The sequence below is a fragment of the Apium graveolens genome, chromosome 4 (assembly GCF_009905375.1).
Source record: "Apium graveolens cultivar Ventura chromosome 4, ASM990537v1, whole genome shotgun sequence".
NCBI classification, from domain to species: domain Eukaryota; kingdom Viridiplantae; phylum Streptophyta; class Magnoliopsida; order Apiales; family Apiaceae; genus Apium; species Apium graveolens.
In genome coordinates this window covers 309,373,554-309,396,424 of record NC_133650.1, presented here as the reverse complement: position 1 = coordinate 309,396,424, position 22,871 = coordinate 309,373,554, and the positions used below count along the sequence as shown (strand labels likewise).

Below are 22,871 nucleotides of genomic sequence, written 5' to 3'. Positions count from 1 at the left end.
AGGGCCTTTACATTAAACCGGCCCCATTCAATATTCTCTTTTAGGCCGATCAACTCAAAACATATCCTGGGCCCATCAAACCAAAATTTATACATTCGGTTTTTTTTTTCCTTCTCGGAACTTACGCATTCAATTTCAATTACTAGTTTTAGTCATTCTAAAATACCTGATCGGACCCATTTTTCTATGATTTTTTTATCTGTACATTATGAATAAATTATTAGAAACAAAATGAATTTTCAATTAATGTTAAATAGTTATGAAATGTAAAATATGTAAAATATGTAATAATCTTTAAATAACTAAAAAAATAGGGATAATACATTAAATTTAATTTAAATATTAAAACTATAGACGTGTTGAAATACATCAAAGAGATGGAAGGTAGATACCCAAATACCTGGATTGGTTATAGGATTTTTCTAACGATATCGGTTATTATGCCGAACGTAGTTTTCCAAAGTTGAAGTTGATAAAATCCTACATCCGTTCAACTATGTTTCAATAAAGGCCAAGTGGCTTAACTATGTTATCAATAGAAAATGATATGGTTGAAAAACTTGATTATCTAAATTTGATTGATATTTTTACATTATAAAATGCATGCAAGACGTGTTATATTTAAGTAATATAATAAGATTAGTTTGCATAATATTTTGTTTTTTTCTCTTATTAGTATATTTGTAGCTCCCGATATATATTTTATACTTGATTTATTAATTTATAACGCACCATAATTTGAGTTCGTCTAGGACCCCTCAATTTTCAGGCCCACCCTGGACAAAGATCGATGTTTTGGGCGGTTGTTTTCCACAATGCTACGCACGTGAACGTGAACATTATTAGGGTTACTTGTCTTGGGCAACAGCTTGACATAAAAGACTGGTAGGCATCATGACGAGACAACAGGGACAAATATGACGGTTTTTGTTTTCGTTATTGCATCAGGTCTGGTGTTGAGCAATTCAAGGCGTTCATGATGGATGCAAGTCACCAGAGAAGGTTGTTGTGGTGCACAACCACATAGACATTAAACAAGCTTCCGGTGCAGAAATAAAGCTGTCACGATGGTATACACACAAAACATGGCTGAGATACAATAAACTGCTGCAGGTGACGACGGCTCCTTGTGTTGTTAAAGATGGCGCAGAGTAAAAGGAAGAATAACAAAGTGTGTACTGGGTCTGTAACAGGAAGGTTTAACCCACAACAGGAGGAGGTAATATCGCTAATGGTGGCAAGCACATTGGTTTACAATGGTCAATTCAAACCAGGCCTAGGCAAACAAGAAGCTAAGTCTTTTTTGTTTATTTATTTTAATATCATTATTTTTATTATTATTATTTTATTTATGTAAGTTGTATATGTTATGTCATGCATATAAAAAATTATTGGTAAATTATCTAGTTAAATAATTTATATTTGAAACTAGTTCAATGGTTTATATTTAGAGTAAAATCATGGTTAGATTGCAGGTATTTTTATACTTAAAACATTCTAGGAGTAATACATTCTTAAATGCATAAAAATTATTATAAACATTGATAAAAGTGTTATTTGTACATCTTATATATTTAATACATATTTTCTTTGCATTTTAAATATGGCATTTAGGAGTATAAATATTTGTGTTAGGCTTATATTAAAAAATTATATTTAACATGGTTATATTCTTTTGTTTTTGTCGCTGGTTAATTATATTCTTCTATTTTTGTCGCATGAGTAAGAATAAAAAAAAGAATTACATCTTTGATAATTGTTTGTATTAAATATTTTACTTTTACAAGGTTATTTGTGTGCGGGACTAGAAGCACTTGCAAAAAGAAAAATTAAAGAAAAAGGCCTACTACATAACTTTGTCCAGGAACCCTAAGAAATCTCCACCAGTAACGTTTAGCCTCATCTGTACTCTCATCAGCGTTCTTCTCTGTATACACCTTGGGTACGGGGGTTGTAAGTTTGCTTTTCTTGTCTAGGCTACTGAATCCTGTTATCATAAGATCCTGATGCCTTTCGGCAACGTGTAACCCTAGTAACCACCCTATTCATGCGTGTCCTTCTTGAAAATGGCCTCCATGAATGCCTTCATCAAGAAACCCTAATAGGACAAAGAATAAACACCTTTATCAATCGTTTGTCCTCCACAAACGAATAATCTGAATCCCCTCCTTATAGTGCCAAATGTTGTTGGAGGATTTTGATAACAACACGATTGTCAGAGATTTGTTTGATGTTGTAAGATGGTGTGTTTGATGGGTAGTTTTTTCATGATGATCGGTGGTTGAATCTAAGAGTTTGTGGATTATTGTTAACCCGTATTAGCACATATCATCCCTCGAACTGCCTGCGTATCCTATTATAAAGGAATCAATCCATTTACATAGTTCTTAGATCCAGGACTCCTTGCTTGATAAGACAAACCAGTTCCCACAGTTAATCCAACTGTTTCCAAGTGAGCTTCTAGTGTCCTAGCTCGGATAGACATTATAAGTCCATGTTAATCCATGATTTCGTGTAAATATCCATTAAACTGTGTAATTATCCTTTAATTGTAAGTGTTTATCACATTTTTAGTGATAGAAACCAGTTTGGAGTCCATTCCATATAGATAGGAGTTGTTCTCCTTTGTTTTAGGAGGTATAGTCCTAGTAGGACAGTGATTCTGCCAGTTGAGGTACACTGATGCTCATGCATCACCTAACCATCCTAATACCTTCAACGCCTCACCAGTCCATTAAGGCCTCAATCTTGATGCATTCCAGCACCTTCCATGATCACATAGACCTGCCAACAGCCAGCTTAACCTCCTGGTTTAGCCTTACCCAAGGTTCTGCACCTTAGTGCAGATACCTCTAAAACCATGAACCTTTGGGCCAAACCCATACCAAAACATATCATAATCCATGCCAATCAAGCTCAACCCCTTTATGGGCCTTAAATCTAGCTCATGCAAGATTTTGGGCACAACACCTGCATATTTTACTTCCACCATGATCCGTTTACAATGGACCGTTACAACCCATCTCTGGTCTTCCCCTTGCTATTTAGAATATATTGATATCAGATAATCAATTTATAGATGTGTTAGGAATATATGTGCATTAGTTTGATGATATGTTTAACAAAACACTTAAGTAGAAATTCAGTGTCTGTAGCCTCAACGGATAAGACCACTTTGGCTATCCGTTGATGGTGTAGCTTTACTTAGAAATAAGTCTAGTGTTGTAGCATATTTCAGTCTCTGTATTTAAGATGTAATTCTTAGAAGTTGAGAGAAACTATGAGTCATGTTGACTACTAGAAGATATGCAGATAGGAAGGCCAATTGTAAATATTTCATGCCTTGTAATTTTGTATAAATGAAGTGGTATCAACGGATGACTTAAAGACCTTCAACGGATGAGAAGCTAAGCTTCAACGGATGTCTCTAAAGCTTCAACGGATAACATCCTTCAACGGATGAGTGCATCAACGGATGAAAGCTTCAACGGATGTTCTGTTGATTAACCGTTGATAAGTGGTAGTTGTACCTACAAACAGAGGCACGTGGGTGAACAGAGATAACTGAAATGTGGCAGCCTAATTTCAGGAACATCAGAAAAAGCAGCCGTTCTACTCTAGTATAAAGAGACATTAAGTCAACAAAGTACTGGAGTGAACTGGAGAAGAAACAAGTGGAGATCTTACTTTATTATTTTATATATCCTTGTCTTCACTTGTAAACTTGGTAACATATAAACCAAGTAGAAGCTAGTAATTAGATAAGAATTTTTCCAGAGCTGTTTAGAAAAATCTTGAGAGAAAAATTATCTAGTTTGTACTAGGATGCAGCTGTGATCAAATTCTTAGATCACAGAATTTCTGAAATACCATCTCTGGTGGAACAACAAATCCACCAGAAAAGTTTTTAAAGGTTTATTGTGTTCTTTACATTTGTGTTTGAATATATATCTGTCTGTATCAGCTTAAAGCAATTCACACACTTGTTCATCTTGAACACACAGTCTTTATAAACTGCTCAAAACTTGAAAAAGTTTTGAGATTTACATTCAACCCCCCTTCTGTAAATCTCATTGTTAGTTCTCTAGAAATAACAAGATGAATGCTCAAAAGGGGAACAGAATAAGACCTAGTTGCTATATAATATTCCAAAGTCCTTAAACGGCTTTTAACGAAAAATGAAAAAGAGATGTTACCTCGATATTCTAAGCCCGTGGACCATTAACCAGTACCAGCCTTTACAAATTTACACTAAGTTTTAGTTAACGTTGTATTATCTTTAATTATCTTCAACCAATCTTTCACGATATCATCTTAACTTCAAGAATGGGCTTTCATTTAATTGTATTATTGTCGGTTTACAAAATAACAACTCATACTTCAATAGTTTCTCGACCAATTGATTGGTGCAGACTGGGATGCCTGATAAACACTTGGGGCAGGTCCATTTACATCAACAGGTACGGCCATTACCTGGGATTGTTGTAGCATAGTAGTGGGTGAACGGCAGCTCCCGTTACTGGTTGTGCAGAGTAAAAATTGCCATAGTTTCCATGGGTGACCTGAGTTGCAGGAGAAGCTATCTGATCTTGAGGAATAAATTAGAAGGAACTAGCCTGCAAGCCAGAAATATCTCTACCAGGAAGAGCAAGCCATATGCTTGTACCTTCACTCTGCAAACCATAAAAATATAATTCAAATTTTATAATGTACCTCAATAAGATTTTCCATAGAATACTATCATATCTTCATGCATGTATAAAAAGCATAAGTTTCAAAAAAATAGGTATGAAATTAAGAAAAGAAAGTGAACAAGGCCCCTGGGAGCCCTGCTTCATAAATCTTACATAGAAAATACAATTTAGGAACTCATCCACTTTGTCTTTAAAGTTTTAAACCCTTTCTACTTAAACAATCACAACCACACACCTTGTCTTTGAAATTTCAACCTTGAACGTAAAGGGAGAGAGCATACAGCTACACCAAGAGTTATTGGGTAGATTATAGATTTTCACTTGTAGCCCCAAGAAATTGATATGAAATTTCGAAGATGCCCTTCCACTTGTAGCTCTCAAGAAAAGAACATGAAGCTTAGAAGATGCACCTCTAAGTCCCAAGAAATTATTGTAAATTAAACGAGGATAACCTACTAACATTAATCATGTTGTGTGTCCCTTACAGAAAACACATGTACTTTAAGTGTGTTTCATAACAATAGCACTCTCTGATCACCATTCTTCATTTCACCACCCTCCTCTGTAATTTACTCCATCTTCGTGTCTCTGCTCTTTTCATTCAACACTTCTTTCATAATATGCTAGGTCTGTCATTTCCTAATCAATGCTACTTTGTTCCCCTAGACAATCCAAACGCCATTTCCCCATTCAAAAATCTCGATTTTGCTCATGACCCTTATTCTTAAAAAAATCGTATCATGTATTCCTACAATGGCCTTTTATTGTGCTCTTCTAAGCGCCTTAACAATAACGCTTTGTCTAAAATTTATGTTTATAAACCCCTCCATAAATCATCAAAATACCATTCCTAAACTACCTCTTTGTTCTATCTATATCGGCTTTGCTTATGATCCTTCAAAGTCACCTCACTACGAAGTTATTGCTAAATCATCATGTGTTGGTGACTAGCATATTTATTCCTTCAAAACTGGGACTTGGAAGGCCCCTGTACAGTCTTTTACTACGTATTTAGAAAGATATTTCACTGAAGGTGTCTATTGGAACAGATGTATACATTGGTTAAATTTGTTCATGGAACGCTTCTCAAATTTACATGATTATTTGTACTTCAATCTGGATGAAGAAAGGTTCAGAGAATTTCCAAGCCCTGGTATTAGTGTAAATAAAAATTCAGAAAGTAGTTTGTATTTTGGGGAATCTAAAGACCATTTTCATGCTATCGAAATTTGTCCATATGACACTTCACTCACCGTGTATGAGATGAAGAGTGATTACTCTAAATGGTTTCTCAAGTATCGGACTGAACTTGATCAAATCGCCAAGGCTTTTTTATAGATGTATGTTTTTTCTTACAACTGGAGATGCCTGGTAAGGTTATATACTACAATCTCGTTGATGGAAGCCTCAAACTTATATTGAATTTCCGTGTAATCTTGAATATGGAATATAATAGGTCACTGGAAGTTTTTACAGTTTTTCGTACATTGGATCTGTATTGTGTGCATAGTTACAACATGTTGTTGGTCGATATGCTAGATCTTTGCCAAAGTTGTATAATCAGTATGTCTAGGAAGGCACACCGGCACAGGGGAATTTAGGTTTTTCATTTAAATTATTTTGCTCATTCTAAATTTGATGTTTTTGTATAATTATAAAGCAAATTTTTTCTTCCAATACATTCATACTTTGATTAATGTTTTTGCTTACACCTCCAACCCATTTAACCTTCTTTTTTTTGTGAAATTCCAACCCATTTAACTTTAATTCCTATATTGACTAATGATTTAATAAGAATGAAGGTAGAGATAAAAAGGACACCAAATGTAATGGAGAAATATGGTTGTGACTGCCCGAAGAATACTTAAATTTTTGAACTAAAAGTGACTTTAAGCTGAAAAATTATAAATGGTAAATGATACTGAAAGAAGATATTGAATGCCTTTTCAGTAAATGATATAAAGTGAAATGGAATGTGTAAGATATGTGTATATTTGTAATAGGACGAAGATGATGATAATAATATCATATATACATTCATTTAATTTTGGTCTTCCCTTTCATGCTGCTAATTGTACTCTCTCTATATGTGTGTATAAGTAAAATGGGCTTTGTGAAAAAGTTTCTAACCTGGTGGTTGATGATTAAACTTGTAGCATATTAAGAAAGGAGGAAGAGGAGAGGGGGAGGCTGTTGCGGAATATAGAAGTCAGAAGAGCATGAGGGACAAAAGAGGACCGAATAGGAAAGCGTGTTACCATTGTAATAACAAACATGTAGCACAGAAATATGGTAACATATAAAATTCGAGAATCCAAACAGACTATCTCTAAAACCTTCAACAAGTTCTGTGCACTGGAGTGTTACACCTACTCCCAAGAAGTTCTTTGACTCGGCCTAGAGCTGGAAATTCGTGTCGTTCATATACTTTTGTGTCGTGTATTTTCGTGTTTCGTGTAGTGAAGGGCAAACACATATCCGACCCGTTTAGCATTTGTGTACTTAAGGGTAAACACATATCCACAACTCATTGTTTCGTGTTCATTTCGTGTACATTTCGTGTATAAAATAAATAAATTTATTAATTAATATATAAAATATTATATAATTGGATATAATTTTACATATAAATACACTAAATATATATATATATATACATATAACGTATACTTTTGTATATATTTTTATAAACATGTACTCTATCCCATAATAAGTTTCCTATTTTGACTTTTGGCCCTATTCATCGTAAGCGATTGACTATTAATTTACGTCTAATTTATTAGATCAAATATAATCATGAGTGATCTTGTTAATTTATACGAAATTAAAGATATTAAGAATCAAAATTGTGCATTGGCAAACGTGTCCAACACAAATAAGAAACGTTTTTAGGGACAGAGGGAGTATGAATTTTATGTATAGATACATATAATATTATAGTAATATGTATATTTATAAAAATGAATATATAAATATTAAAAAAATTATTATTAAATTTATTATTTCGTGTATTTTTGTGTCGTGTCGTGTATCCAAGGGTAAACACATATTTGTACCTGTTTAGATTTTGTGTTCTTTCATGTCATGTACTTTCGTTTTCGTGTACCAAAAAGCTGAACACATATTCATTTACATCATGTCGTTCTCATGTTGTTTTATCGTGTCATATACCAAATTTTCAGCTCTAACTCGGCCTCACCTTGAGCTCTCTTAATCCGACGAAATATTTCAACCTAAGCCTTTTCAGTAGCTTCCATCCTCAGCTTTGCAGCTGCAACAAGTATGAACACAGAATCTAATATAAAATAAATCCAGTTTCTTACTCGAAATATATTTTAGACCCAAAATAAGGTAGACAAACTTCAAAGAAATGTTAAAATATATGCGGAAAGGAGCTCATTTTTTTTTGGAAACATATGAAATGAGACATATAAGGTTGACATATGTATTCAATAAGGGTGCACCAAATTCAACGTGGTAATTCTGATGTGCCTGAGTATGTCATATCAAAAAATGAACAAACTTCATCTTCGGCTAAGAGCCCCCCAAAAGACATACACACATGTGGTAGAGTGTAAACAATCATTTTGACGTTTAATAATAGAGGATTTGTCTCTCAAACCTGAGTTTTCAATTGGCTTATCCATATTTTGGGACTATACAATTGAAAAGAACTTTCTCGGTTGCTTCCTCTGAACACAGCGTAACAAAATCACCATCATTTTCATTTTTGGGCATCCTAGCGATGTTTCATAGCAGTCCATATCGATCTTGGCTAATTCATGTTTTAAGGGCATTAATCCCATAGTGTACGGTGTTTTAACTTGTATAAATGTATGGTTCAGTGAAGTTCTTCTGCTAGGTTAATAATTGGAGTAGTTTACCAGAAAAATTAAACTAATGTTTTTGCACAGTACATACATATACCTCTCGCACAAAGGTGTAACGTATAAAGAAGTAAAGTAATATATCATTTTAAATAAGGTTATATATGTGTCTTAGCAGGATTACATCATAACATGTCATGTATTTGTCATTACCTTATGTGACGCCCCCAAATCCAGGGTCAGATGATTTGGTCATCATGATGAAACCTTAATCCAATATAACATGTTTAATAGTAAATAAATGCCAATAACTGAAATATATCTGTGACCCCAAAACTACACCAAGATCTTTTTAGGTTACAGTTCTAGAAATAAGATATCCAAATTCCACAAATAAAATTTTCACTTTCTTTTAAAACATCTTTTTCAAAAAATTACAAACTCCAAACTAAATCCGCTAGTATAACTTCGAAAGGAAGTATACCAAGTCCAAATGTACGATAATATAACTAATAAACAAACAAACAACTTTACACAATAAGACTTACACTAGTCTGCAAACCCTGGACCAACCACCTTCCAAAAGCTTCTTCCTTTGTTTTTCTCGAATTATGCAGTTAAACAGCGCAAGCTATTCCTCATTGGAATGTTAAATTTAAAAATAGGCAAGTATAAGCGAAAGAAATGCTCAGCAAGTTCAGTATAACATAATATATGGTCTTTTGATATAAAAACCAACATCTACAATAGAGCATAATACATATATCATAATTGTTGAACTATAAAATTTAGTTAAGGAATCCCAGAATTGGTTCCTTAAATGTATTCAAAACCCTTTTGATATTTTTGAGCGAAAATGCTTCAGCAATACTTCAAATCTCGACGAGAATAAAACTCATAAAATAGTGTTTACAGAAACATCGTAAACAACAATATGAAATAGTGATTATGGACTGAATCATAAATTTATTCAAAACTGCACTCTTGATATTAATACTCATTTTGATATCATATCAAATTAGATATTAATACTAAATTTGATGCTCACAACATCCCATACTGAAGTCAACATCAATCATATATATTAATACCACTTTTGATATTTAACAGCAAATTAAATATCAACATCAACTTTTGATGTAAATCATGCAATGACAATTATGATAAATCATATATTTATGATAATGAATAACAAGATACGTACTAAAACAAAAGCTATCATAAGCTTAAAGATTAAACGATAAGTTTTTAGATTGGAATCTTTATCCGAAGGACGTACTATCACATGCTGATCAGTTCGTGTGATAGCACTGGATTATGATTCGTAGAAATATGTCCAAAATCAAGAGTACTCTGATAAATGCCACATATCGGCCAACACCAATATGCATTTAAAGGCAACATATCGGCCACCACCAATATGCATTTAAAGGCAACATATCGGCCACCACCAATATGCATTCAAATACGACATATCGGCCACCACCAATATGCACTCAAATACGACATATCAGCCACCACCAATATGCATCCATCCAGTTAAAATATTTTCTATAAAGGAATCGAATCAGTCGATATCCTTATTCAAATAACTCCCCATGTCACATGGTCCGGAGTAATCGCATCAACTGATGGCGAGATAACTAGAATGATTAGTTATTCGCTAAATATGTAATCAAAATTCACTGTATTGAGTATATCTGGATAGAATAGTTATTCACTATCTATCTGGAAATGAATTATATTCTAGCATAACAATTTCCATAATAGCACGATTTCAATAATCCAATGATTATATGCATGCAATGTCTCCCAAAATCTTTATAAAATAGTTTAATCCATATATATAAACATATATGATTCTGGAAATAGGATAGCATATGAAAACTTGCATAATAAGCATTCAATCATTTTGATATGTAAAACCTTTAACTATTTTGAAATTAGAATAGTACAGAGAAACTTGTCGTTGGTTTTTAGTAGTTAAGCACACTCGCACTAACACAATAATCTCATTCTGAATTCGCATGACATCACCATCTTTTTATTTCGACAATTCACTGATATGCTGCTTCTGCGATTTCTAGAAGTCTGATATGCATACTGTTCAATTTTACTCTGGATTCCACAACCTGGTCTTGATCATCTTGAACATCTCGTATCTATAATTAAAGAATAACACTTTAATCGTCTATACGATAATTACTCGACGAACTGCGTGTCAAAACTCTACTCGTCTACCCCTACGATAACCCGCATATAAAGAAAACAGTCAGCACAAGACTCTTGACCTACATACGCACGTAATTCATATAATTCATATATCACATAACTCAGGTCGTCAAAACATTCGACTCGGTACGTATAAAACTGAAATCGAGTCAAAATACGATTTTTTATAAATACGTGACTCAGAACTAACTTGCAAAACAAGTGACCTTTTGAAACAAAAGGATTTGTATCTAGAAAGTATTTTTAATAGAAGCGGAATGTTTTTATGAGCCTAGACGCGTTCGTTTCGTATTAAACGGATGAACGATCTATTTTTTACGAATAAAATAAGAATAATTTAATTAATAATAATATTAATTGAATATTCGATAACTTTATATATTTTTAAAAGCTCAAAATAACTATAAGATATTATTTTTCTCAATTATAAATAATTACACTTCATTTAACTACATATAAATAAAATTAATCGATTAAATGAATTAATCGATCAATTAAATGAATAAATAATTAATCAAAACAAATTATAAAAAATTAAATCAAATTTGGATTTTCAAAAATAATAAAAGAGAATACTTTTCTGGAATTTTAATTAATTTAATTAATTATTTAAAAATAATTAACCAGTTTATTTTTGAATTAAAATATATTTTTGGAATTTAAATGAAATTTGAATTATTTTCTGAAAATAATTCCCAGAAACATGTTTTGACAAGGGGTCATCTTCTTTGATGGATCAAACAAGATATTGGAGGAGGAAGATGACCGGAAAACTTTAAAGAACTCGTCGGAATCCGGCAACCTACAACCAAATCCGGCGAGCCCCGTTTTGGTCAAAAACGACTGTTGACCCCACGGTTTTTTAATCGTTTTCGATCTACAATCCAACCGGCAACAACAATAACAAAAAAAAATCATCTCATAGCATCCATGTAGCTCCGAATCAGGCACCATCACCATTAAAATCGATAGGACGATACACAATTCCACCGCATGTTAAATCATGGTCAAACATATTTTAAATAATATTAAACATATTATTATTCATTTAACATGTAACACAATAGCTGTAAAATATTATTTATTTATTTATTTAAATATTTTTAAACCTCACCCTATGCCCGGGTGAACACTGTTAAAATATCAAATAATATTTCTGACACAGATAAAATATTGAGGTGAGTAAAATATTCACTCGATCCCCAAGACTGGAAAACACACTCAATTTTAACGATCTCGATTAAATAATCGTCTCTCAGATAAAAATTTTAAATTATAAAAGTAATTAAATATTTTCACAATAATAACAGGGATTGGGACAAACTACCAATTAGCACATTACCATTTAATGAAACGGACACGTCAAACAGGAATAAAATATCCATAATTTTATTCTTTCTAAATCAGAAAATTATATAAACATATTCGAGGAATAATAATTTTAATTGCTGAAAATTCGGGATATCACACCTTACCCGCATTGGTATTCATTACTCTCATGGCATGTTCATCCAGTTTGATATCAACTATAAGTATCTGGATGATCTGATATCCGAATTCAGACATTGCCTGCAAGCACCACAAATCAAAAATGTTAGAGGCACAACACTGACTAAAGTTTACACTAACACATAATTACTTCTAGTCAAAATTTTACCTTATTAAGTTCGTCTAAACAACATTGGCAATCTCATTTGTCTATTCAAAAGCAACATCTAAATTGAGTGTAGAAACCTTACATCTAACAACTAAATTGTAAACAAATTCAAAGTGTGCAAAACATACATATACCTAAATTAATTTAAACATTTACATATATTAGTAAAATTAGTACTCAAACAATAAAAAAGTAACTCGGTGTGTCTCCACATTAGGATTAGATAAATACCATCCAAGACATAAGTCTCAATCTGAGACCTTGTATTTGAGAGCCGGTAAAATGCACAATTGGTCTTCTTTTCCCGCGCACGGTATTGAACTGATGTTACAACATTTACGAATACATTGTCCTATAACCAACAAGAATAATTTCAGTCCTGATAATCTGTAGGCTAAGCTGAAGAGCCCAAACACATCATCAGCTAACATAATAGTATATATATAATAAATCTTAATTTAGCTAAATCGAAGTAGTTTCAAACAAACCGAGAAGCGTTAACGCACTTCAACATTTAAAAAAGTTTTTTTTTAAACTACATTTAAACAAGTTATACACACTACACATAAACATATACGGAGAGAGAGAGAGAGAGAGAGAGAGAGAGAGAGAGAGAGAGAGAGAGGGAGAGAGGGGGGGAGTAGTTTTCAACCTTGCATTCATAGATGCTAACCAAGCTCCTGATAGTTTCAAGAGCTTTGTTAAGTTTCTTTCTGAGACATTCTTTGCAGGTGCTTTAACTGTAAATCCAATTCTGTATCTGGATATTCTCAATGACTTTTGGAACTTGGTTGTGATTAGGACAGTGGTGCATGAGAACCAAGCTGTATTCATGGTAATTAACTGCTCTATTCAAGGCCAACAGGTGGAATTTACTGAGAATGATGTCAACCTGGCTTTGGGCTTCCTACTGACAACACGGTGGAGGTTCCAACTCAAGAAGAGCTAGATGGGTTTATGGACTTTATCAACTACAGTGAGAAAATTAATTTGACTAGCTTCAATAAGAAGTATCTGAGGGGGAATGGTCATTCCTGTTTAACTCAATTGTGAGGGCCTTCACCTGCAGAAAGACAGACTATGACAAAATCTCAAGTGTGGTCCAGAAGCTGGTGTTCTTAATGGCTCACAATAGACACATAAATGTGGGGCTTCTAATTCTGCAGGAATTTAACACAAGACTCACAATGTCTTTGGCTACAAGAGGTAAGGAAATTTTATTTCCTAGGTTTATAATGTCTACTTTAAATCATAAAGTTCAAGACATTCATTTACTTATGGTATAGATAGAATACAAATAGGCAATTATAAATAGGCAATTGTAAGTCTTAGAATCACTCCATTTATGTTGGAGAAATTCAGGACTTACCATTACCCTATGCCTGACATGAGGTCTAATGTTCAAGTTAGTATAGTTATGGCTCATGTCCCTGTGGAAGAACAAACATAGGAACACCAACGGGGGTCTTCCCAAACTGAGACCCTTCCTTTTTTACTATTAGAAGCTAGGAAACCAACCACTTCATCCTCTCAAAAGGGTTAAAAAGAAGAGAAAGCAGGCACCCTTGACTATTATAAATGAGAGTGGTGAGGACCAAGTTCAAATAGATTCTAACTTGGTCAAGAATCCAAAGGAGGTGAAGAAATCTGAGTTTACCACTTAATTGGCTACCTCTGCATCCTCTCAAAAGGATGTAGTTGCAAAAGAAGGTTTAAAATAAACTTAAGAGATATCCTCTCAACTGGGTGTCTCTATTGAACAAAGCACTCTCCCTGGTGCATCTTGTAAAGAGTCTGCACCACAACTTGAACACATTCAAGTGTATGAAAGAAGAAACAAGGATGACACACACTCTGAGAGCACATCTTTTGAAGCTCCCTAGTCTATTCGGGGGAGCTGCCAACACTCAATTCTCAAATCACTAATCTAATATCTCAAATTTCTTCTACATATAATGAAACACTTGTATCCACTTCACAAGTATTGTCAACATCAAGTGACATGATTCATGAAACTGTGTTCACCACCCAGGAACCACATTTAGTTGGGGAGAGGCTACACTATAGGATATACCTTGATGACACCAACAAAAACACAGGGGTTTCATCAGTTTTAACTGAAGACCATGTGGTTGTCACAAATGCACCTTCATGTACAAATAAATATTCACAAGTTGAAAGGTTTGAGGGTATTACTCCTGAGGAGGAGCTATCTAAATCCTCTCCAATTTAATTGGAGGTTCCTCATGTAGGGACAACTCCCCTCAAAACCCTGGATGAGATTGCTTTGTCAATTGAAATTATGAGTCCAATTGTCAATAATTGAACTATTGGGGAGATAACTACAACACATTCAGGTGACAGTTCTTTACAAGAAGAACAAGGGTTTGAGGCCATGGTACATGACAGTAACCTGATCAAATCCCCTCCAATTCAAATGAAGGTTCCCACTATTGGTGACCAACACATTGTCACAACCACAGTTTCTACTGTGAGTTCAACTGTGATTCCAATCACAGGGTTACCAACCACTTATCAACCCTCTACCTCAACCCAAAAAGATATACCATCTACCTCTAACCCTTCACAACAACCCTCACACGTCATCTCACAGTGGCTGCAGGATGCTCAAACTCAGCCAATAACCATGAATGACCTCCTTGTGGACCAACTCTCTGGCCTTGCCAACATTACCTAACAATTACTCACAATTGATATGTCCAATAAGGATTATCAGGCTATCTTGTTTTCTTATAAAATAGATGTTGAAGAACAATAACAAAAGTTTGTCAATAAAGTTGAGCAAGATGGCAACGTGGATGTTTAGCTAGACAAATATTTCAGTTTGGAGATGGATGAGGTTTTGGCTAGGTTTAGAGAAGAGTACATAACTATCCTAGGAAGCAATGCCAAAACTCTCAGTCCACAGGAAGTTTATGATGCTATTACAGAGGTCTACGAAGCACAACTCAAAGCTTTTCACCTTATTGGTAAAGCACTCCAACAGACTCTGAATAGTCATCAAGACAGAATAAGAAGATTGGTGAAAGACAAATTGGATGACCTTGTGCCAACTCATGTGGAAATCAATAATAAATTCAAGAAATTTGATGAGCAAATGGCAAGGTTTGATGTCACCAGTATGGAGCAGAGCATCAAAAATCTAAAGCAATCTTTTGTGGTTCTGCATGAAGTTGTCCAGAATCACATCACAGGTAACAATGACACAAGGGTCAAACTGGATCAACTGCATCAAGCTAGGTATGAACCTTCATCTTTTTTAATGGAGGGAATCAAGGAGTCTATTCAAACCACATTTGGTGTTCCTGTCTCAACAAGCTCACATCAATCAATCTCCACATCAACAAATCTCCCCATCCAGTCTCTTCAATAACAAGTCTCAACTCTGCAAGCCTCAAATGATTCACTTACAGCACAAGTTCTTCAACTCACAGCTCTGGTACAAAGTCAACAGGCTGACATCAAGACTTTGGTAGACTCCCATAAACATCTTCAAATGCAAAACTCAATATCATTGGGAGCTATCATGGGTGCTCTAAATTTTTATTTGCATGCACTTCCTGAAACTGTGAGGCCTGAAGTTCCTACACCTCTCATCTTGCCTTCTACCAAGACTAAGGGGGAGATAGAGGCTAGGTTGCTAAAATCATCTGTCCAAACACAAAGAGTCAAAGCCAAAGAAATTGAACAAGCCAAAGCCAAAGCTAGGGAAACTGAAAAGCAAGTTGATGTTGGGATGGAGAGGCTACTAAAAGCAGTTGAGGGACCTAGTCTGAGCAAAGAATTTGATGAACTGTGCTTCTCTATCCAACAATTTCTTCACCTACAAGAAAGCTTTGGACAAGACTATCAATTTCATAAGGGTGATCATGGTGGTGACTAAGGATGGTTTTCAAGAGAGAAGAATTGTTGTCAATATAAATGACTCAGGTGTGGATAGGTGTATGCAGGTGTCCTTCAATTATCTCATAACTAGAAGGGTATCTGAATTGGACATCATAATCAACAAAGTTAACAGGGTAATTCAAGAAGACACTCTTTTGCTTAATGAATTGAAAAAGGCTCAAGAAGCTGCTTTTACAGAAGCATATCTCTAACCAAGCAAAGGAGCGGCATACATAAGTCCATCCACCAAATATTACAAACACTTACAATTCTCAAAGCAATGTATCATGGCAAACAAGAAGCTAATAATGATTCTGAAAACTGATTTGAAGACAAAACAGAACAAGACTGGTGAAGATAAGGAAGTGATCAAGATACCGGGCAGATACTTGAGAGATGCTAAAACCATGTTGCCCAAAATGTAAATCATTACTAAGAATGACTTGGATGGTGATGAGCAGAAGAAAAATGATCAAAAACCTTATGGCTCAAATCCAAGTTAGTCTTCTAGGGCAACTGGCATCAAGGTAAATGAGAAAAGAAAGAGCCGGGATGACAAGAAGAATGATGGTAAGAGAAATTAAAGAGATAGAGAAGGCGATTCTAAGAAGAGAAATGTCCAAGAACTACAAGTCAAGATTCAACCTACTCAAACCTTTAAGCCTGCATGCTCAAACACTCAACCACCTTTAACCTCTAAGCCTAAACTTTTGTACAAACAAACTGCAAACACCTTACTCAAAATACCAATCACTTCTGGCCAAACCACCTTAAAGAAAATCTCAAACCTACCTTCATTTAAGCCATCAATCAAGACTCATTTCAAGACGGTTGGGAAAAAACCAAAGAAGTTGCAAGTTGGTAAGGGGGTTATCTGGAATTGCTTTAATCAGACTGATTTTCTACCCTTAAACCGGTGCATCACAGATGATGACTACTTTCAACAATTATCTGAAGAAATGGTCAAAGTTTAGGTTGTAATATTGAGAGAAGTCAGAATCTATTATCAGGATGGCTCATTCACTCTGCTTAGCATAGAATTAATGGATACACTTTCAACCACAGAATTTAAGAGGATGATTAGCTTAATGAAGGACAAGGACACAAGTACAAATGCATGGAAGGCGGTGATGTGTGTATGGCTGAGAGAAAGGGATGAAAGAAATGCAAAAGCAAGGGTTGAAAAGGAAAAAAAGGATAGGAAGTATGCATAAGAAATTGTTATGTTTGAACAAAGATCAAATTGAGCTCAAAGCAAAAGGTATGAGTAGAATTTCAAAATATGGACACTTTCTAAACATAAAGATTGGCAGTTACTCAAGATTCAGAGTTAATTACCTCAATGGTTACAAACTGGGTGATTGGCTCAAACTGGTAGAAGCCTTGAGAGGGACATAAATTATTGAAGAACTAAATGTACTTATAAATCTCAAAGACCTCATTAGGAAAAAACCAGTCTATGAAGATTTCACCTAGTTTTTATACTATTGAACTAATATAATTGCTCAATGTATAAATATTGAAATTTGTCAAATCTGTCAATTTTTTTATTTATTTGATTTTAGCTTGGGGTCAGTCTAGTTATCAAGCATGAATTTGTGATAAGCAATCTTCTCACAAATTGGGGGAGATTGTTGTGCAAGACATGCCTATACAATAGCAAAACTAAGTCAAATTGACAGGCCTAAGGTTTAGTTGTTTGATAATCAACTTTATATTTTGTATTTTATTTTTTGAGTCTTTAAAATGGTTAGAAGATTAGACTGGAGTATTTTTCTGTAAACAGTTCAAACCTAAGGAATAAACTCTGGAAGAAGATCAAGATAGATCATGCCTCAGAGAAATGATACAGAAGCTTGGAGTTAAATAAATCTGTTTTATGAAAAATGTTCTAAGTCAAGATATCAACAAGTCACAGATCAAGCAATATAGAGAAGTCATTCGAGAACTCCAAAATGACTTATCGAGAAGTCCAAAATGGCTTTTAGCGAAGTCTCAGAGATATCGACAAGTAAAATGAAGATATGAAGATTGGAGATATCGACAAGTCATTTTTGCATGTAGAGAACTCAGAGATATCGACAAGTCAAAATAAAAATGTGAAGATTGGAGAAATAGACAAGTCAAATTATCATTCGAGATCTCAGAGATATCGACAAGTCAAAATGTATATAGAGATCTCTGAGATATCGACAAGTCAATTCTACATGTAGAGATCTCAGACATATCGACAAGTCATTTAGCATGCAAATATCAAGAGACCTCAACAAGTCAAATATACCTATAGAGAACTCTGAGATCTCGATAAGTCATTAAACTTATTGAGATGCCACTTCTCTATAGAATAAACTGGAGATCTCGACATGCCTCTCAAATACAGAATGCAAACAAATGAAGATTCAAGATTAGCAGTCAACAAATGATCTATCAACTAGATTGAAAAGTCTACAAAGTAGCAGGGGAGAATACAAGATCAAGGGCCATGATTAACTAGACAAATGATGGTCACAAACCTGCAAGATTCTGTACAAATTTGCTAAGCTGGAAATGGAAATAGAAAAAGGTTGATTTAGAAAAAGAGTTTAGTACATTTTAGTGCAAGTTTTGTAAACCGTGCAGCTAGTGTATAAAGCATGGATTGGTCTTTAGTTTAGAAGTATCAAACAGTTTTACATTTTTTCTTGTATTCTCTCAAGGAAGAAGCTGAGTTCTTATATTCTTAAGAATACGGAATTTGTAGCAAGACAAACTTAATTAATACCAATTAAGTGAGTTTTGAAATATTGTGCTTGATGTGCTTGTTGTTTTAATATCTCTACAATTAAACTGCTTTGTTCACACTCCATTTTCCAAATTTCAAAAAGACTAAAATTTAAGAAAACACGTTCACCCCTTTATGTGTTGTACTCAATAGCTAACACCTTTTATTGTGCTCTTCTAAGCGCCTTAACAATGACACATTTTCAAAAATATATGTTTATAACCATTCCACACATCATCCAGATATGCTTCCTAAACTACCTCTTTTCTATAGATATATCGGCCTTGCTTATGATCCTTCAAAGTCACCTCACTACAAAGTTATTGCTAAATCATCACGTGTTGGTGACTTGCATATTTATTCCTCCGAAACTGGGACTTGGAAGGCCTCTGTACAGTTTTTACTCCATCTTTAGGAAGTAATTTCACTGAAGGGGTCTATTGGAACAGATGTATACATTGGTTAAGTTTGTTCATGAAACGCTTCAAAAAGTTACCTGATTGCATGTACTTCAATGTGGATGAAGAAAGGTTCGAAGAATTTCCAAGGCCTCCTATTAGTGTGAATAAAAGTTCCGAAAGGAGTATGTATTTTGGGGAATCTGAAGACCATTTGCATGTTACCGAAGTTTGTCCATATGCCACTTCATTCACCGTGTATGAGATGAGGAGTGATCACTCTGATTGGTTTCTCAAGTATCGGATTGAACTTGATCCAATAGCCAAGGCTTTCCCAAAGATGTTTGTTTCTTCTTATAAAAAGAATTATGCGGTGCTCTCACTTATCAGAAGAGAAAAATTCCAGGAGGATTCCTTCTTGGTTTTGGAGATACCCGGTAAGGTTATACGCTACAATCTTGTTGATAGAAGCTCCAAACTTATATCAGATTTTTGTGAAATCTTGAATATGGAATATACTTGGTCCCCGGGAAGTTTTAGAGTTTTCCCCTACATTCGATCTGTATTGGATGCATAGTTACAACATAATGTTGGTTGAGGTGCTAGATCTTTGGCACACTGGCACAGGGGTATTTAGGTTTTTCATTCGAATTGTTTTGCTCATTCTAATTTTGATGTTTTTGTATAATAATGTACTTCCTCCGTCCCTTTCAATTGTTATCATTTTTGGTAGAGTGTCCGACACACATTTTATTTTAAAAAAAGGTTATAGAATATACTTTCTCTTCATCTTAAAATGTGTGTCGGCAAGGTTGTTAAGTCGACAGTCGACAAGTCGAGCCCGAGTACCGTGGAATTGACTAGTCGACAAGTCACCCGACTAGTCGTAAAAAGTCGTAAATAGTCGACAATATCCTATTTAGAGTAATTATAATATATAATATAAGAAAACAAACTTCAAAATAATAGTTTAAGTAAAAACTAATAGATAATAAGTTCAAATACCCAAAGTCAAACATCTTTAATCAAATAAAAACATAACTAAAGAGTCAAATCAACTAAACAAAAACAATCATGCATCATAATCATCTATCTCGGAATCATCTCCATCTCCTCCTTGGGTATTCTCCTCGGGTGGGACACCATAATCATCTTCCACTTCCTCATCATCGAAAGGAATATTATCTTCATCTTCATCTTCTTCATCAATCCGATCTTGTGTCAAACTAGTGTTCCGTCGAGTATAGGTTAGAGTGGAACCACCTCTAGCTCTCCTCGGAAAATTACGTCCCTCAAGTGATTCGGATGCACCCGAAGCTATATCCACCGCTTCCCAAAACCTATCCTCAATGCCAACCCACTCATTAGCCCATTCCAAGTCCTCAAATACAAGTGGATCAAATTTCCTTCCTAGCTCACATCTCTTTTTGAATCTTGAATCAATCTTCCGGTTGTATTGGACATACACCAAGTCATTCAAACGTTGATGTTCCAACATATTCCTCTTCTTCGTATGTATCTAAATTAATTAAATGTAATTAGGCCAACAATAGGAGAAATAGTTGCAAATTGGCAATAAAGTAATAAACACTTTAAAAAAGACGAGGCACTTACAAACTCAAATGTACTCCAATTGCGTTCACAACCGGAAGATGATGCACACAAACCAACAATACGCCTAGCAAATGATTGAAGCTCAATCGCACGGCCTCCATATGCATTCCACCAATCAACTAATATATAAACAAGAATAACACAAAATAAGCATTTTTTATGAAATTTACAAAGTTTTGAAATGAACTTACGAGGACTTTTTGACTTTCTATGCTCAATTGCCATTTCCCTTGCAAAGCCTTCTCGAGTATTTTTGTAGGCATCCGCATAATCACTTATTTTGTTCCTTGTATCCCTATCCTTGACCATCTTCTCAAGCACATCATTGAAATCTTCTCTAAGTCGTGAGGCATAGTCGGGATCGTTTTCAAGAAGATCAAAGTATCTCCCGGGATTAAGAAACAAAGAAGCTCCATGTAATGGTTTTCCCATTTGAATATTCCAACGATCATCAATGATTTTCACCACTTTGTTCCGAATTGCCATTTTTCCCCCTCCAAATTTCTTCTTAACTTCGGCTTTTGCATAATCAATAGCAGCTGCAATTTCAGCCAAAGCAAGCCTTTCATCACCATCAGCAATGCGTAACACTTCAAGAAGTGGCAGTGATGCATCTACACAATCTCCAACATTACTCCAAAAGACGGACGAGAGAACAGTGTCACAAACTTTCCTTCCATTTTCTGATTTTGATAACTTTGACATGGTCCAATCCGACCCACAAAACAAGAAACGCAATTGTTCTTGTTTTTTTTTTTGCAAACTATCCGATGTAAGAAAAGCAGTGGCAAACCTCGTAGCTCCAGTCCTGATTAGGTCCCTCCCATTAGTGTTCTCCCTCATAGCATCAAGAACACGCCCATGCCTATAGATAAATGTAGTGCATCTTCTTGCCTGGTTGATTGTCTTCTTAAATGCTGGAATTTTGCCAATGTCCTCCAACATCAAATCAACACAATTCCCCCATGATTTGAATTCCCGCAAAGAATACATTTAACAACGTCTTTGTTAACTTCCGACATCGGATAATATGCATACTTCCATCCCGGATCATTTGATCTACTAGCTTTTCTTTTAGGATCTTTAGCCAATTCTCTCCGCGTACTTTCAGTTTCGGTGTCCATTTGTTCCTGCAAATAAATAATTTGAAATTAAAAATAGTTAACTAATGTACACTGTGTTTTTTAATTACAGGTGCAGTAGTATGTGTTCAGCAGTGTGTGTTCTATCTGTGAAGCACAGTGAAGCAGAGGCAGGCAGTGAAGGCAGTGAAGCACAGGATAGGGGCAGAGTGAAAGTGATGCACACAAGCTTGTAATTCTAATAAATTATTATTGTAATTTTAGTGAAACACAGTGAAACATTCTTTTGCTTTACAAATAAAGCACAGTGATTTTTGTAGTGAAAATAAAGGAGAAATTAAAAATTAAAATTAAAAGTTATTTATTTAATTATAAAATAAAGGAGAATTTGCTTTAAAATTTACAATAAATAATTTGTAAAGGATAAAACAATCATTAAAAAAAACAAAATCAAAATCAAAATAATTATAAAAAAAAGAAACGAAAAAGAAGTGAAAAGAAAAAAAATCAAAATAATTTTTACATGTAACGGGTAGAAACAAAAAGGAAAAAGTTATTTATTTAATTATAAAATAAAGGAGAATTTGCTTTAAAATTTACAATAAATAATTTGTAAAGGATAAAACAATCATTAAAAAACAAAATCAAAATCAAAATAATTAAAAAAAAGAAACGAAATAGAAGTGGAAAGAAAAAAAAA

The 22,871-nt window shown here is 34.4% G+C and overlaps 2 protein-coding genes across 2 annotated transcripts; one reads left to right on the top strand and one right to left on the bottom strand.

Annotated features, from left to right (window-relative positions):
• The first annotated feature begins 17,359 nt into the window (after positions 1–17,359).
• On the top strand, positions 17,360–20,052 carry LOC141720103 (F-box protein At5g07610-like). The gene is made up of 3 exons (XM_074522459.1): positions 17,360–17,520; positions 19,351–19,468; positions 19,570–20,052. Exons 1-3 carry the CDS (start codon positions 17,360–17,362, stop codon positions 20,050–20,052), a joined length of 762 nt encoding a protein of 253 aa, XP_074378560.1.
• A 495-nt stretch (positions 20,053–20,547) lies between these two features.
• Positions 20,548–22,034, bottom strand: LOC141720102 (uncharacterized). Its single transcript, XM_074522458.1, has 2 exons — positions 21,090–22,034; positions 20,548–20,994 (listed from the first exon to the last, which is right to left on the bottom strand). The coding sequence occupies exons 1-2, from the start codon at positions 22,032–22,034 to the stop codon at positions 20,548–20,550; spliced, it is 1,392 nt and encodes a 463-aa protein (XP_074378559.1).
• Positions 22,035–22,871: the final 837 nt, after the last annotated feature.